At 41.3% G+C, this 16,614-nt stretch overlaps 2 protein-coding genes across 10 annotated transcripts in view; both read right to left on the reverse strand.

Moving 5' to 3' along the window:
• Window positions 1-267: 267 nt before the first annotated feature.
• Window positions 268-6,423, reverse strand: LOC134028157 (sorting nexin-1-like). 2 transcript variants are annotated; one of them, XM_062471545.1, is made up of 15 exons: window positions 6,264-6,423; window positions 5,400-5,559; window positions 5,069-5,202; window positions 4,826-4,892; window positions 4,521-4,564; window positions 4,111-4,252; window positions 3,919-3,997; window positions 3,607-3,682; window positions 3,190-3,303; window positions 3,009-3,102; window positions 2,502-2,707; window positions 1,968-2,111; window positions 1,557-1,637; window positions 1,408-1,479; window positions 268-1,319 (listed from the first exon to the last, which is right to left on the reverse strand). In XM_062471545.1, the coding sequence occupies exons 1-15, from the start codon at window positions 6,378-6,380 to the stop codon at window positions 1,269-1,271; spliced, it is 1,581 nt and encodes a 526-aa protein (XP_062327529.1). In that variant the 5' UTR covers window positions 6,381-6,423; the 3' UTR covers window positions 268-1,268. The 2 variants fall into 2 exon arrangements, with proteins under 2 accessions (XP_062327529.1, XP_062327528.1); XM_062471544.1 differs by having other exon boundaries at window positions 5,060-5,202.
• Window positions 6,424-7,524: 1,101 nt separating this feature from the next.
• Window positions 7,525-16,614, reverse strand: part of neo1a (neogenin 1a) — a 114,575-nt gene continuing 105,485 nt past the window's right edge. For 3 of the 8 annotated variants that reach the window (XM_062471068.1, XM_062471066.1, XM_062471063.1), the window contains exons 20-29: window positions 15,107-15,301; window positions 14,618-14,650; window positions 14,036-14,104; window positions 13,690-13,828; window positions 13,270-13,511; window positions 12,563-12,655; window positions 11,808-11,981; window positions 10,777-11,031; window positions 10,489-10,625; window positions 7,525-9,859 (exon numbers count right to left, since the gene is read on the reverse strand). In XM_062471068.1, the coding sequence (XP_062327052.1) occupies window positions 9,710-9,859; window positions 10,489-10,625; window positions 10,777-11,031; window positions 11,808-11,981; window positions 12,563-12,655; window positions 13,270-13,511; window positions 13,690-13,828; window positions 14,036-14,104; window positions 14,618-14,650; window positions 15,107-15,301 (1,487 nt within the window). In that variant the 3' untranslated portion in view covers window positions 7,525-9,709. Of the gene's footprint in view, window positions 9,860-9,881; window positions 9,974-10,488; window positions 10,626-10,776; window positions 11,032-11,807; window positions 11,982-12,562; window positions 12,656-13,269; window positions 13,512-13,689; window positions 13,829-14,035; window positions 14,105-14,617; window positions 14,651-15,106; window positions 15,302-16,614 lie in introns of those variants that run through there. The other 5 variants (XM_062471071.1, XM_062471067.1, XM_062471069.1 and 2 more) reach the window with 4 other exon arrangements.

Consider the following 16,614-nt stretch of genomic DNA (forward strand, 5'->3'; position numbering starts at 1 on the left):
GTTATACATACTTGTTTTAAATTAAGTTCCTTCACAAAATGCGTCATATATCTCCCCAAATCAAAGTAGCACAGCCCTGCTACTTATCTCAATCACTAGTAGGTTGTGCGAGAAAATGGACCCCGAAAACAGTCCCTATTCTATGACAAATGTATATTATCTCAATAGCCACTGGTTGCCACAAATTTGTCATCTTAAAATACTTCTTACCCATCAGTAAGCTCAGCGCAAAGGGACATGGCAACGACAAAACTGGCGGTTTCTGTAAAGGGTGCATCAATCATATTTATTATTTCCATCTAAAAGCACTTACAGGAATTTTCTAATATGCAAGTAATTACAAAAATAAAGCATGTTTTTACGGAAGGAAATATGACGAGATGTAAAAACTACTTGTATAAATGCTGGATAACAAACTTAAGGTGTAATGATCATTATGCTTTTATACAATTTTATCAAAATTGCCAAGAAAGGTATACCAATTCACAATGAATGTACACTGGTCTTAAGTACACATTCAGACAAATTAGTTTTGAAACATACATTGTGAGGACAGAGTTCACAGGTGCAGTTAGTTATAGAACATTTGTAGCAACAATTCACTCATACAACAGTGGTTGCTTATACCCAAAAACATGAATTAGGACATTTTGAAAATCCATATCAACTTTGACATGATTTTCAAGGCTAATACCAACGTTTAATCATCTCGAGGCCACTGTAAACCTGCAAAGTGGTATTTCCTACAATGAGCAGCCTCTCCAAAACTCCAAATACATTTAGACCATTTGAGCTATGCTGAAACTTTTCGTGACTGATTAGCCTTAGGACAATCAATAGGAATGCCATGAAATAGTGCATCTTCTACTGTAAACAATACACAATATTCTAGGGAAGTACCGGAACATCTCAAAAATCAAAATCTATGAACTTGATGTCTGAGCAAAGAACAAAAGAAATATCCAATTAATACCACTGAGATATGCTAACAAGCTTTACTGACAAATGAATCTATGAAGTTTTCTATCTAAATGTCACAAAACAAATTAAGTAACTAAGAACATATGCAAAGTCAAATGTATTGATGTGAATACATTTCGTACTAATGTTGAACAGACGTAGACACGCTAGAGAGAGAACACAAATAGTTTGAAATATATGGATGGACTGCAGCTTTCTCAGTGGCAATAGTTTTTCTCTGTTCCCAAATAGGAGGTAAAGTGTTCAAAGGCAGTTGGGGTCTTTGTCGTAAAGTTCTCTCTTTGTTATCATGCAATTGCCTTAGCTTCAGGCAGGAATGCTTCCCAGAACTTTATAAGCTGCAACAAATTGTGAACATGTCAATAATAGAAAGACAGTTTTTATGCAAAACAATGTCAGACAAAACAAGAAAAACTTGAGAATTACCCTTTGCTGAGACTGTAACAGAGACTCCAAGTACTTCAATATCTGGCTTTTGAAGTCTTTCGACTTCTCCTTCTGTTGGTATACATTTTTACATTATAACACAGCAGTCAAAATTGTAGAAAATGTTTCAGTATATACATACACCATACCTCAAACCTGACAACTTCCTTGCGCACGGTGATGCCAATTCTGTCAAAATCCCTCTCGTACTGAGTAACTCTTTCTTCCCACTGTGGACAGACAAAGGAAATAAGGGATAAGCTCTAGAGTTGAAAAGAAAATCAGTTGTCAGGTATTTCATTCTATATGAGCAGATAGCACGGCAAATACTGATTCACTGTTTCTTAACAGGCAACATCCAGACTTCTGCCATTTTAAGATGGCACTAAATACTGTTTCACAGAGCCAAGACATCTCAGAAATACAAAAGATATGTGTTAAACCTGGCCTGGCATATTATAGTTTAGAGTAATTGATGAAGTTCCACAGGCAAGTTTTAACAGGTCATAAAACACATTTAGACTTGATTTCATTTTTATTTCAAGCATGGCCCTACCCACCTCTGTGATCTCCTCTTTAGCCTGCTGGAGTCTGTCAGGCTTGTTGGCCCACAACAGTTTGGCTTCCACCTCCCTCTTCTTCTGCAAAGTACTCTGAGCGTCTTGCCAGCGCTGCCACACCTTCATGCGCTGGTCAAAAGAACCCTGTGGGAAAGCACAATGACTGTCATCGAGCTGTTAGATTTAGCTGCACGACACTGAAAGTGTCATAAAATTTTAGGCACACAGATGGAGTGCTGCTTATCGCTCTCCACTAGTCATTACATGTACATAAGCGGACACTTTAAAAACAAATGTACTGATCAAAGACCATGGAAAGACTATGACATGTCACTGATTCATAAGAAAACAAGCTTTAACTGCCCGAAACTGCTTTGACTAGGCTACAGTTTGGCCATTATAGTTCAGTAATTTGCAGCTGGTAAAGTTGGGCTAGTGTTTGGGGTTGGGTAACACAAACTTGTTACCTCCTAAGAGAGGCATCAGTAGCCCTACCTAAATTCTAAACAGATGTGCAAAATATTGAACGCGTACCCTGACGGCTCCAAGTAGGCGTATGTAGTCAGCGAGCATCTCGGCAAAGATGAAAAAGTCGCTGGCAGCCTGCTCCTGGTGCAGTTGTTCCATCTTGTCCTCAACCTCGGCCAGCTGGGAGAGGGCTCGGGACAGAGCCGTGTGGTCCTCAGAGTTACCCAGCATGGCCATGCTCTTGGCAAACACAGCAGTGTTTCCACACAGCTCTGACAAGACCATATCCAAAAAGGTAATTGAGAAATATTTAGCAAACTTTATTTTTTATTTGCCAAATAAATGTCAACTACAGGAGCATGCACTGTGTCCAATGTCTTTCCACTGTGTAATTGGTTTTTAAATTCTGATATCCTAGTCCTGGTTACTTAATTGTAGATATTGATTTTATGGTGTTTTATATGAACAAATATCAATAGTGTACAGTAAGTTTATAGCTAAACTGTCACGGTAATGACAAAAAATGTGGTCTTCTTTAATGACAGTGTGTTAATTCATGTGTGTGAGTCTCACCCTTCCTGTGGTTGACCAGTGAGTCCACCACTGCATGGAGCTTCCTAAGCTGCTGCTCTTCATTCTCCACTTCCTGGAGTTTGTCCTCAAACCACTGAAACAAAGCATCATTTTGTAAAAGAACAACAAACATAGGCAAATCAGCTGTTCAATTCCACCTACATTTTAAAGAATGACTTACAGTGTCTGACTCATTAATCTTGATAGTCATCTTGTTCATGGCATCTGAAGCCTTGTTGATCATCTTCATAAAGCCAGCTCCACTAAGAGCTTGTGTGCTCACTGCTCTCGGCAGCTGAAACACACACACAAATGAGGGGGCTGAAGCAGTTTATAATAATTGTGGTTATTTTTAAGATTGTTCATATGAGCAATGCAATTCATTCTTAATTATGTCAGCAAAATATCATGGCAATTAATTAATTCAATTTAATGTTTCATAAAAAGGGAATGTGTATTAGTATTTTATATAAGCATTGGTCTCTTACGAACTAAAAGATAAACATATCTCTTGTTGAACTCACATTTTAAAAATATAACTTCTAAAATACAGAGGCTTATATTCTTTATCAGTTTATAAGCAAGTGAAGCACCATACCTCATCTCTATCCAGGAACTCACGGACATCGGGGTCTTGTAACAGGGACGGATGAGAGACCACTCTCTGGAGGTACCTGTATGCACACACGACAACCAGTCGTTGAGTCCTATATCATGATTTAAGACACTGTTGAATGAATGCTACACATTTTGTACCATCGCTTAAACGAATAAAACCAAACCTTGACAAAAAGTAATCCAAGTAACAATTTCTTGTCAAAGACACTGTACAATTATAGATGGTCATTGGAATCCAAAACACTTTTCAATAAAATCTGTCGTTGGACCTGTTAATCCCACACGACCTCACCTCTCTAAGGCCGCTCTTCTCCTCTCAACAAATTCTGCAGAAGATGGGTCCTCCTTGCCCACCTTCACTTTGGTCATCCCTGTGCAGTTAAAGTAACATATGTTGCAACGCAGACTCACATTCCACATACTTATATAAACAAGGTTGATTACAAAATGTATTGTTCACATTGCCAAGAAGTGACAAACACACCTACAACACTCTTCTCTGGGGGGGGTGGGATGATGCAACCATTCAGTGACTGCTTCGCCGAGAGCTTCTCATACAAACCCAGGAAGTCACTGAAACGCCTTCTTACTGAGAAAGCCCTGCTCCTGAACATCGGTAGTGAAGTCTGAGGCAGAGATAGATAATAGGGGGAGAAAGAGAGAGGGGGAAAGAGAGAGAGAGGGGGAATAGATAGAGGGGGAGAGAGAGATAGAGGGAGAGAGCAAGAGAAATAACCACAAACTCAGAATAGGAGCAGAGAAAGGGAAGAAAGAAAGATGACACTTCTCTAAAAACATTTTAGGAAAAGACTGGAGAAAGTACAATCCTCTACACAAGGAATATGGAACAAACAATATGTAAAGCTGGGATTCAATACTGTAGCGTTGACATACCCGAGTGGATACTTTATAGGCCATATATGCATTCATGCCATCTCCTACAAGGACAAACCACAGTCAAATTACAGTCAGCAATTAAAGTCAGTCCTCAGACACAAATGGCAAAAACATTGTCCACCATATAGTTCTCACCACTATATAACTAGTAAGTGTGATGTTTTGACTTTTACTGCTGTCTGCTCCTCAGACATTAGGATCCTAAACACAGCTTTAAAAGGAAGACTTGCCTTCATTACATGCACACTATTATGAAGGTGAATTGTGATGTACACTGGTGATGTCAATTGAGCGACACTCACCAACTTTCTCTGGGTTGGTGACAGCAATATCCACGTCAAAGCTGTCCATAGCCTCCTCCTCTTCCAGCTGCATAAAATACAACCTATAAGAGCTCACGTTTCCAATTTTACTGTACTGATGTGTATTAAAGGACTAAATTAACATGGTTTACTGGCACCTACCTAAACATTTGATGCAAAGTTGAAACTAACACACAAGTGCACTGTAAAGAACTCATAGAACAAATTATTTACCCATCTTACCTGCTCCATGGCATTGGAGTGTGTTGCTAGTGTGCTGGAGGAATCCGAGGACACAGGTGGAGCTGCAGAGGGCTTGGACAGGTCTTTCCTTGTATTGTTACTGGGGTGCTCCATGCTGAGCTCCACTGAGGCCTCTATAGAAAGGAAAAGGGCAGATGTTGCACTGTTCAGCCAGAAAACAGAGCTTGGGGGATACAATAACTCAACAAGTTAATGTGTGTATATAATATTGGTATAGCCCAGTAGTGGAGGTGTAAAATTATGGAATCAAATTTCCAAGAGTTGAAGAGCTAAAGTGTATAGCATGTGTCAAGACAAAAACATAGCTTGCCTGCAAAGAGATCATTCTCATCATCAGAGTGGACACCATTGGATTTAGAGATTGTGCTGGAGTTGAGAGCAGTGGTGCGGTCTTCCTCTCCACTGAAGATATCCAGCGGTTCCTCACTGTTTGATTGATGAGGCTCTTTTCTTGACTCCATGGTGTTTTTCTACAGAACAAGACGATACATGTGGATGTGCCTGTGTCTCCAAGATTAAGATAAACCTGAGTGTGTGCGTGTCTTCAACAGAAATGTTACATTGATTAATCAAATCAGGGCATTTGGCAAAGTTGTGCAATGGACCTAATAGATTTATAAAATTATCCAACAATTCAAGACAAACGTTTCGTGTGAGGTCACTTTCTTGAGTAGGGCCTAAAACATTTAGCCTACCTCGGTTTCAGTAAGTGAATTGCGTCTCTGTGAGCTTGGGTTATCAGTGAGAGGTCAAGTCGCTACCAGAATCCAAGCCCGATAGCGTTGGTGTAATGCGTTTCAAAACTACTATAGCTAGATGTTAAGGCTACCAACTGACTTGGTACTTACTTAGCTAGATGGAGATGCTGCTGGCCAAGTGTGTTAGCTAGTTAGTTTTGGTAGCTAGCTAAGCGGTGGTTGCTTTTAATGACATGTAATAGGAAATGACATGGTAAAATCAAAATGTTCGTGATTATGTAATACCTGTGCAGTTTGTGTATTGCAAACTAAAACAAAATACATTTCTAAGAATAGGTTATTCAAGACAGAGGCTTAAGCTAGCTAGGCTAAGCAATTAGCCACCAGCAATAATGTTGTTACAGTAGCTTGCTAGTCCTAACATGGCATGCACGCCAAGCACGCTTCAAGAGCAATTACGTCTCGTTCGTACTCACATTGCCAATAAAAATGTCCTCTCCGTCATCACTGTCACCATCTCCCATTTCGGAAAGCGGGCCTTGATCATCGACTCCAGAGAACGAAGGTGGATTTCTCTCTGAACTGGCAGACATGTTTATTATATTTATGCGTCATCAGAAGTTGACAAAATGGTTCGTCAATACGTTGAGCGCCATCTGTGGGTGAATATGTCGCAGCGCGGGACAAGGGTTGCATTACCTGGCCAGTTACCCTACCTTTTTTGGATGGAATTTTTTTAATCCCGGCAGTATAGAGCAAGCGGCGTGCGGCTGTATATTGTGAAGTTAATCTCTGGGATACTGTTGTTGAAAAATGTTGACGTGAACTTGGGCGGAATTTTTATGTAAAAAATATTTTTTTAATGCATCAATTCCTTGCAAATGTTGGCTGTATTTTTTTATTTTTTATTTCCAGTGGTGTTCAACCCTGGCCCTCAGGGACCCCCAGGTGTGTTGGAGCAGGGGAACATCCAAAACATGCAGAGCAGGGGGTCCCTGAGGACCAGGGTTTAAGACCATTGTGTTAGATGCCTATTGGTGCCTCAAAATAGGCACAGACATGACAACAGTTTAAATCATAAGCCTGTAGGGCTTTATGTATTTCTATGAATATCCAAGTAACAAATTGAATGCTGTACTGTGCACCAAATGAGATGGAGGCTTAATGGATTGATATCAAACGTCTTTGCATAGTAGAGCAGGAGCTAAAAAAATAGCAGTAGGCCTACGACTGGGAATATTTATGGTTACAATGGTAATAAATGTACTGCTCTATATACTTGATGATAAATGATGGAAAACAGTATGTATGAATCCTTCAATACTAATGAGAATAGTATGTTTTGACAGCAGCAGATGGCCTCATGAAAAATACAAAAGCCACCCCAAATTAAGTTCTAAAAATCGGTATCCCAGTGTTTTTGGAAGATAAATGTATTTCCCTATAATGGTTTTTGTTATATTTGTTATAATAAATAGATACATATAATAGTGTTATAAAATTGGTTTCCAAAAACACAGGGATACAGATTATTAGGAATTTAATTTGGGGAACATGGTGAGTAACTGGGAAGTTCATGTGTATTAAACCCACCTCTTGTAAGCACTGAGATACTGATGACTTGTGCTTTGGATGATTTGAAGATTGGTTCATAAAATGTATGTCAATGTTGTCTATGGACTTCTTCTAGAAACTATGAAAATACATTCCATGACAAAACAGACAAGTAGAAACATGAACTTTGTTAGTATTAATAATAGTTTGTATACACAAAGTATAGGAGCACCAATAAAAAAAAAAAAGATCTTATTTTTTCCAAACTTTTTAGATTTTTTTTTAAAAAGCCACAGAATTTTCTACAGAAAGCAAAAAGAGATCTCTGTACAGAAACAAGCAACAACATAATTCCTCATCAGCAGCACAGTAAAACCCCCGCCGCTCAAATTCATATTATCTCAGAAGCAAAATGAACATAAAAACAAGACGAGCTGCCTGCTGCTAACCTAGGACACTACGTTACACAAACATAGATTTCTATTTAAAACACAAAATATGTAAGAAATGTATTTTTCCAAAAATTGAAAAAGTGCAATACAGGTTTGACTGTCTACAACTTAATAGGTTATTTCCCAATGAATAGTCCAGGTCATTTTCTCCTCTTTGCTCAACATTTTTCTTAACATGTTCCTTTTGAATCCATAGTTTAAAATCTCTTACAGTTATATTGACATTCATGAGGATGTACATTATGAGAAACATGGTATTCACAAAAGTAGAGAAAACAACTATGATTGCAATGACAAATTTCTTTGGGTAAGAGGGTAGATGAAAAACTAGTTTCTTACATCAACATATTTTAATTTTTTTCTTTTTACATTGTAATTGTGTAAAGAACACGTTTCTCTCTTTCTTCATACAAAACAAACTACAAGTAAAAAAAAAAACTGATTCAGGGAGTTCTATTCAAAAGGCCAACATCTTTGTATGTAACATTTAAAAAGAGCCTATACAGCATGTAGTGTCTGAAAGAGACCTCAGGTAATATTAAACCACTTCTCCATTATTGATAAAACCTCGTTTAACAAAGAAAACCTCTTCAACCAAATATTGGCTCTCTTGGAAACAAGACACACATTTCATAGAATATCAGACAATATATCAGGATTCAACTGCCATGAATGGTCAACTGGGTAGAATGTGAGGTTTGGAGTGAGAAATCGACTAGCCGAGTGGCCAGTATAGATGCTGCCAGGATTTAATATCCAACAAACAGGTGAAAAATCAGCACCAAGCCTCACACAGAGGCGAAACTGGTTTGTAGGAGGGAACTCGGCAGAATTGTCACAGTGTAACTCAAACAACTTCCCAGGAGGACCAAGTCATTATTGAGTCGACGCCTGAACACAGCAGTAAGGCTTTTTAAACAGAGCTCCCACAAAAAATAAACAGACTGAACATTTCAATGTACAACAGAATGCCAGAGAAGAATGCAAGAATTCATTCAAATGTACTGTAGCCACGCACAAGGCATCTTCCTTGTTGATATTGAAAAAGAGCTTTGAGAGTTCATTTGTCACTCATCCCAAATAACAATGAAACCAAAAGGAATATACAAAATTATGCAGTTAAAAAAACAACATTTGTACATATCTATTAGGATATGCATGTAAAAAATTATTATACATAAGACATATTAGAAAAATAATTAAAGACATGGCACAATATATGACAGAGCACAGGGAGAGAAAGACATAAATGGATCAAAATGATAGCTATAAAAATGACCGTTTTATGGAGACAGAGAGAGGACTGTTATCCAATGTTCACTTCACTGAAACAGGGCAATAGATACGGAAATGCACAAAGAAATGACACTAATCAAACAAACACTGTGTGTAGACTGTGCCTTACGAGCACCAACATCAATACCGGCATATTTTGGACTTTTTCTTTTGTCTTGGGAAAAAAATAAAGATAATAATAATTGCCGTCGTAAAAACTACGGCAACGCAAACCTTTTAATTTTTTTGCTGAGAAAAATTCACAATCATCCAGCTGAAAGCGACCAATGTTAGATTATCGTCTCTGAGAATGTTTCTTCATAAAAAGGTTGAAGCATCTTGTTTTTTTCCTCTTAAAATGGCCATCTCCTTCCTGAGACTGAGCAAGGTGAGGCAAAGTTTGAAAGGTTTAGTCTGGAGTATTTTTTTTAATGTTTCTCTGCAAAGGGTGTGAGAACCATGAGCGTCAGCCATTTTGTGTCCGTGGGCCTCTGGCTCCCAGAATGCTGAGGGGATTTACGTGAGTGTGTATTTCTTCTGGTGTGCATGTAAATGTATATTCATTTAGTGTGTTCGTCAGTGTGTGTGCAATGTTTGTCTGCCTGTGTTGCAGCTGTGTGTGTGCGCAAGTGTATGTGTGTTTAGGTTGTGGTTATGGCATTCAGGTCCTTCATCAAGCCCTCTAGGTGGGCCATCTCCTCCGTCAGCTCATCGGGTTCGTAGCTCTGGGGGAGAGGAACAGGGTTACTGCGGGGGGCGGGGGAGGGGCAAGGGGCAAGGGAGGCAAGCACCTGGGGGAGGAGAGGACAGGGTTAGGGTCAGTTAGGGTGGTTCGTAGAACAAGGCCAAGAGGTGACACGAGATGGGATGAAAGGGGGGGGGGGGTTGAGGGAAGGTCAATGGGACTGCGTTGCAAGAACAAAAGCGGTAACCAAAGGACACAATGAATAAAACAAATGAAGCCAATGTCAACACATTCAGTAGCCAGACATGGATTAGGGAAGACAGTGCCCAAAATCATTCAAATTATGAGGTTTACAGAGGTAAATTAATTAATCAAGCCATTAATGGGATTTCAATCAAATTATTTCCAAAGCAGCCGACAACACCAACATAAAATGGTGAGAGAATGAGGCAACAAGTTGAAAAAGAATGAAGAGAGAAAGGAGACAAGAATGAGGTTAAAATTCAATAACCGAATGAAAAACTTAGCATTTAAGTGTTTACAAAGGAATATATGGCATGTTCATGGAATGTGAATGAAATTAATTGTCTTTGTTTTATATGATGAAATATCACTAGCTTCAACTGATTAAGTGAATATTTGCAAGTTCCTACATGTTTGTGACAAATACCTTGTCACAGTTCCTGATAAAGCTACTTCAAATCTATTGAAGACTATAAAAGGTGCTATACTCACACTGTCAACGTCCTCCAACATCTTGCTGGTCTCTGGCACATCTGGGGCACTGGGAACCGTGACTGGCATGGGCGTGCGTGTTCTACCCAGTGTGCCAATGGAGGCCGTCTTCACCACGTGGGGGTGAGAGGAGGGCCCTGCAACACCACACAGTCAGAATGACGACCTTTATCACTCGCAAGATTCCTAGTCTTCTACCTCTGTCTAACTGAGATACATCGTAGCTAGCTAGAGCAGTTTGAGCTAACATCTGTTCTACTGAGTCCCTGACTGGTATGTGCTCCTCACCAGCCTGGGCGAGCAGCGGTGTGCTGGGCAGGGCAGGCGACTCAAAGGTTATGGCAGGGATGGCGGGCACGGCAAAGCTTTTGAGTGGGTGTGTGGGGCGCACGTGGGCCGTGGGCGGGTTGCTGGCAAAGCTAGGCTCCTCATCGGTGGCAGTGGAGCCGTGGTAGCTGCCGTCCGGGTCGGCGTGTTCGGACGCGCAGGATGGCTGTGATGAGGTAATAACTGGCTCCACGCTCGGGGTGTTCCTGACTGACTCTGGAGGGGAGAAAGGGAGGAGGACGGGGAGAGGACGGAGGGAGGGGGGTGAGACAAATGGATGTGATAACCGAAGCCTACTCTTGGAAGCCTGTTTGAATCCTTTCGAATATGAATAAACTTGGATAGACTTGTAAAATCCTTCATATTTCTTCTGCCTAACCAATTATGTTCATATTCACAGAGGGGGAAACAAGGGTTAACATCCATAATATGTATAGGATGTACATAGCAGATGACAGAGGCAGTCTCTTCAATAACCATTTTTTTTTACGGTGTTGGTAGGCTGTACCGACTTCATTAAGGTGCCAACAGTCACAATGTGGTAGGAAGGGGGAAATAAAACTAACATCAAACTACAGACTGCCTTCATTTGAGTCCTCACGCACTCACTATCTTTAATCCCGGGGAGCGTGCAGCATTGCACATTTCATTTCCTCTAAGAGAGCACTTTAAGAGGACAGTGAGTGGATAAGGACACACAAAACAGAAATAAGCTGGAAGAAGCTGTACAGGTTAGAGGAGCTGAAACATATATACATGAAAATGGAGGAAGGAAGCAAGGGTTGTCCACAACAAATCCTTTCCGCAACTTTTCTACAAACACAACTGCCTAAAATGAGTGAGTGAAGAAATGAATGAAGTAGTGAATGAATGAATGAATGAATGAAAGAATGAAGGCAGAGACCGGAGCAGAATGAGTTGTTAACAGGTGGGCTCGGCAGATGGGCCTTGTCCTGTCCTCTGCCCAGCCATCCGCCGGGTGAGCATCTCACCTGTGGAGTCCACCCTGTCTAGATAGGAGCTGGGCGTGGCACATGCGTGCGGGCGCAGGTGGGCACTGCTCTGGTGGTGTTGGAGGTAGCTGCGCGTCGGGGATGCCAGGCTGCCCGTGTGATAATGGTGGTGATGGTTATCAAGGGAATGGATGGGGTGAGCGCTAATCACGGCTGTGAATTGACACACACAGGACAAGACATTTAACCAGCCACACTGACAGAAGATTTCTGAAGGAATGATCTTCAAATGCACCGACACGCACATATCAGATATTGGCTTTCCCAAGTCATTAAGTCAAATAATTAGATTACAAAAGAACAACTCTACTAAAATGTACTGCCTTAAGACTTCCATAAAAGAAAATACTTTGGCCTCATCCTGGCAAAAATGCCAAAGATATAAAGTAATTTCACACTTCAAATGAATGAATGTCGCTGCTTAAACACTGACATTGAGTTCCCCAACAGCACTTTATTAATGCTGCAAGTTTAAGGAGAATATATCCATTCATGCAGGCATGGCCATTTACCATTTACCATCAGACTCATGCATGTCAAGGCCAGGCTTTTGTTTACATAACCGTGAGTACTAGCTATTCATGTGCTTCTTTGTTGAAGTAAAATCTTTGTGGATATTTTATTCACTCTTTAGTGTTGACCTGAAAGAGAAACCAACCTTGTCTCTCAAACACAGGCTCTCTCACTTACATGCTTGCTTGCTTGTGCAAACACACACACACACACACACTTACGCTGAGGGGGCTGTGCATCAAAGGGCATCATCATTTTAGGCCTCATCCCCCGTCGCCCTGACAACGTAGACATACTGTCCTCTGATTCGTGTCCTAGAAGTCATGGCAGAAACCATCCAATGAGAGAAAGACAAGTGCCAACGTATCTCCCTTGTCATCTCTGGTACTGAAGGCTATTAAAGATGTAATTCATTCACAAAATAGTAAGGTGTTGTCCTATTAGTTTGTGACTACAGTTAATCCTTTTGAAGCACAGTTGTTGAGGCGGAAACACCAGCAGTTAGTGAAATGACAAGCAGGAATGTTTGGCATGAGAATGAGAAATTTGGGCTGAACCGATGTATGACTAGGCTAATAAACCACACAGTTCATTAAAATAAGCAACTTAGACAAATCACTCAATCATCTGCTACTTCCATTTGTTTTTAACATTAGTGAACTACTACGTTATTACTCTTCACATTAAAGAGTCAAAAATCATCTATAAACTAGCTCCACTATTTTTGATGGTGTAAATTTGTTGGTATACAGCTTTTTAGTTGGTCTAACTGAGATACATCATAGCTAGCTATAGCTATTTCAGTAGTTTTTTCTTCAGTTTTCCTGTTGTCTTGATGGTAACACCCCATCAAATCCTGCCTGTCAATCTCCTAGCCTGTTGGCCTCCCAGCCTCTGAAGCTGGACCCTCCGTGTTCGGGAGGCTCACCACGGTAGGAGTTGCGTCTCTGCTGCAGCATGGGCTTCTCCAGGCTGGCCTCTGCTGGGGTGATGTCCTGGGAGGTGCGTGGGATGGGGGTGTCGGTCATCACCGGGTTGGGTTCTGGTGACTTGTCCATTGGTTTGAGCTCCAGCCTCTCGTGGTGGATCCACAAGTCAGGCGGCTTCAGGTCCTTGGAGTTGCCCTTGTACTTGTGGGAGCCGTTGGACGACTTGGATGCCGCTCGCTTTCTGTAGGGGGTGGGAAGACAATGTTGTCAAAATCAGTCACGTGCGTGTGTTTGTATGTGTCAGGTAAAGAACATTTATTGAAAAAAAGTCATGGAAATGAGTAGTGAAAAAGACAGAAAGGGTGAAGAAAATGTCTGAGGAAACAAGTGACCCGTTTGTTATAGCAGCCAGTGCTCACTTTTTCTGGTGTGAGGTGGTGCGCCGTGTGCAGAGGAAGGCCCCGACCACCACCACGATAATGGTGAACGCTCCAACAGAGATGATGATGACGATGACCAGGATATGGTTGTCCCCACTGCCGGTCATCCCTGGGTTACCTACACAGAGACACGGAAGAGCCACAGTGAACCTACTACACCACTGTAAAGCTGTTGTCTGTGTTTGTGTGTGTGTGTGTGTGTGTGTGTGTGTGTGTGTGTGTATGTATGTATCAAGATTTGTACACACTCCACTTTTACACATCTCCCTATTGGGTTCAAGACCTTAGAGCTGACAGTTAAGACCTTAAGAAGAGAGGATATTACCAACTGGAGATCCAGGACCATGGTTTGGAGGTGGCTGGTTGCTGCCTGGTTTTATTGGCAAATTAGAGGCTGAGAAAGAGTAGACAGGAACAATGTTGGCGTTTTCAAACTTTGCTGTGATTGATGATATACGCAACAGTTCCTTACTACACAGATTCAAACCAGTACAAGGGACCAAGATTAGAGATTAAAACATTTGAGTAACAGTTAATATAAGAAAATCCGACATTAAAACACATTCATTTGATCCTAATGAATGGCTATCACATGAAAAATGTAATATTACATTTGTAACATTTCTAGTATTTTGCATTTGCGCGTTCAAACAATGGGAATTATGAATTTGATTTATGTTTGTTCAGTGGACAGTCAGGGTTCTACATATTTAATATACATTACATTTACATTCTATGATTGGTTTGTCATCGCTATACCTGTAAAAGAGATTTGCATGTAACATCCCAACATTCTCCCAGAAGACTTGGGACCAGAGGAAAAAAACCATAAGAATATAACCCAAGAACCACCATAGCCACCATTTGGAAGTAAGTAAGAGTGAAAGAAAGAGGGAGGGAGGTTTACCTTGGTCATTAGCCATTTTGTCAGAGGATTCAGCTAAACAGGCCAAAGGAGACAGTAGCCAGGGAGGAGGGAAAGAAAATACAAAGGACACTGGTTAGAGGGGGGCGAGAGAGATAGAGTGGGAGAAGGGGTCGGAGCGAGGATGGATGGGGAGAGAGTGTGGAAACAAAACACTGAGGAGAGGCGGAGAGGAGGTGTGGTACAGGAGCAGAAGGATACAGGAGAGATAGAGAGAGAAGGATACAGTGTGAGATAAGCGGGAGGGATGTCTCAGGAGAAAGACCTGAGAGTTCACCCCAAGTAGTGTTAGGACAAGAAAAGCGTCTATAGAAAGGCAGCCCAAATCAGAGAGGAGGTTTCTCACTTGGGATTCACTTTAACACCCAACTACAGAGAGAACATGTCATAGAACTACTTTGTCTCCTTTCACCCATACAGTTTCTGCATCGTCACTATTCCCTACCCCTCCTCGGAGTACAGCAGACTTACTCTTGGGCGTGCGGAAGTGCACCGCCTCCGACATGGGGCCCATGCCCTTGGAGTTGCGTGCCTGGATCTTGAAGTAGTAGGTGGTGTCCAGCGTGAGCTCCTGGATCTGGTGGGTCAGACGGTTTCCCACCACCGGCTCGATCACCCAGTCGTGCACCTCTGCGTTCACATCAGTGCTGTAGTAGATAATGTAGCCTGGGGTAGGTGATGAGGAGGTGGAGTTATCATACAGTCGGAATGGGGAGGGGGGGACAATAGGTTCAAAGGGAGAGAAAGAGGGAGATTGGGAGAGAGACAGCAGGAGAGGGGGGGGGGAATTGGGGGCTTAGACAACTGATAAGCTTCTCTATCTTCCCGTTTGGAGAATTCAAAATATCACATTTCCATTTCAAATGACGTCCGTCTGACCGCCAGCCTTAAGCCTAAGAAAATATTTTTATGGATGACAATCCAAAATACCAGGTATGTTTATATACAGTTAGGTCCATAAATATTTGGACATTGACACAATTTTCATCATTTTGGCTCTGTATACCACCACAATGGATTTGAAATGAAACAATCAAGATGTGCTTTAAGTGCAGACTTTCAGCTTTAATTTCAGGGTATTTACATCCAAATCAGGTGAACGGTGTAGGAATTACAACACATTTTATATGTGGCCCCCCCCTTTTTAAGGGACCAAAAATAATTGGACAAACTAACATAATCATAAATTTAATTGTCACTTTTAATACTTGGTTGCAAATCCCTTGCAGTCAATGACAGCCTGAAGTCTGGAACCCATAGACATCACCAGACGCTGGGTTTCGTCCCTGGTGATGCTCTGCCAGGCCTCTACTGCAACTGTCTTCAGTTCCTGCTTGTTCTTGGGGCATTTTCCCTTCAGTTTTGTCTTTAGCAAGTGAAATGCATGCTCAATTGGATTTAGGTCAGGTGATTGACTTGGCCATTGCAGAACATTCCACTTCTTTGCCTTAAAAAACTCTTTGGTTGCTTTCGCAGTATGCTTCGGGTCATTGTCCATCTGCACTGTGAAGCGCCGTCCTATGAGTTCTGAAGCATTTGGCTGAATCTGAGCAGATAATATTGCCAGAAACACTTCAGAATTAATCCTACTGCTTTTGTCAGCAGTCACATCATCGATAAATACAAGGGAACCAGTTCCATTGGCAGCCATACATGCCCACGCCATAACACTACCTCCACCATGCTTCACTGATGAGGTGGTATGCTTTGGATCATGAGCAGTTCCTTCCCTTCTCCATACTCTTCTCTTCCCATCATTCTTGTACAAGTTGATCTTGGTCTCATCTGTCCATAGGATGTTGTTCCAGAACTGTACAGGCTCTTTTAGATGTTTTTTGGCAAACTCTAATCTGGTCTTCCTGTTTTTGAGACTCACCAATGGTTTACATCTTGTGGTGAACCCTCTGTATTTACTCTGGTGAAGTCTTCTCTTAATTTTTGACTTTGACACAGATACGCCTACCTCCTGGAGAGTGTTC

This window comes from Osmerus eperlanus, chromosome 10, assembly GCF_963692335.1.
Source record: "Osmerus eperlanus chromosome 10, fOsmEpe2.1, whole genome shotgun sequence".
Lineage (NCBI taxonomy): Eukaryota > Metazoa > Chordata > Actinopteri > Osmeriformes > Osmeridae > Osmerus > Osmerus eperlanus.

What these genes read in the sequence shown, in the direction of transcription:
- LOC134028157 (XM_062471544.1), bottom strand. Translation starts at nt 6,380, where the DNA reads ATGTCTGCCAGTTCAGAGAGAAATCCACCTTCGTTCTCTGGAGTCGAT. An exon ending in GCCTACTTGGAGCCGTCAGG is followed by an intron (nt 2,112 to 2,501) that starts GTACGCGTTCAA and finishes GCTTTCCCACAG; the next exon opens with GGTTCTTTTGACCAGCGCAT. An exon ending in TGTTACAGTCTCAGCAAAGG is followed by an intron (nt 1,320 to 1,407) that starts GTAATTCTCAAG and finishes AATTTGTTGCAG; the next exon opens with CTTATAAAGTTCTGGGAAGC.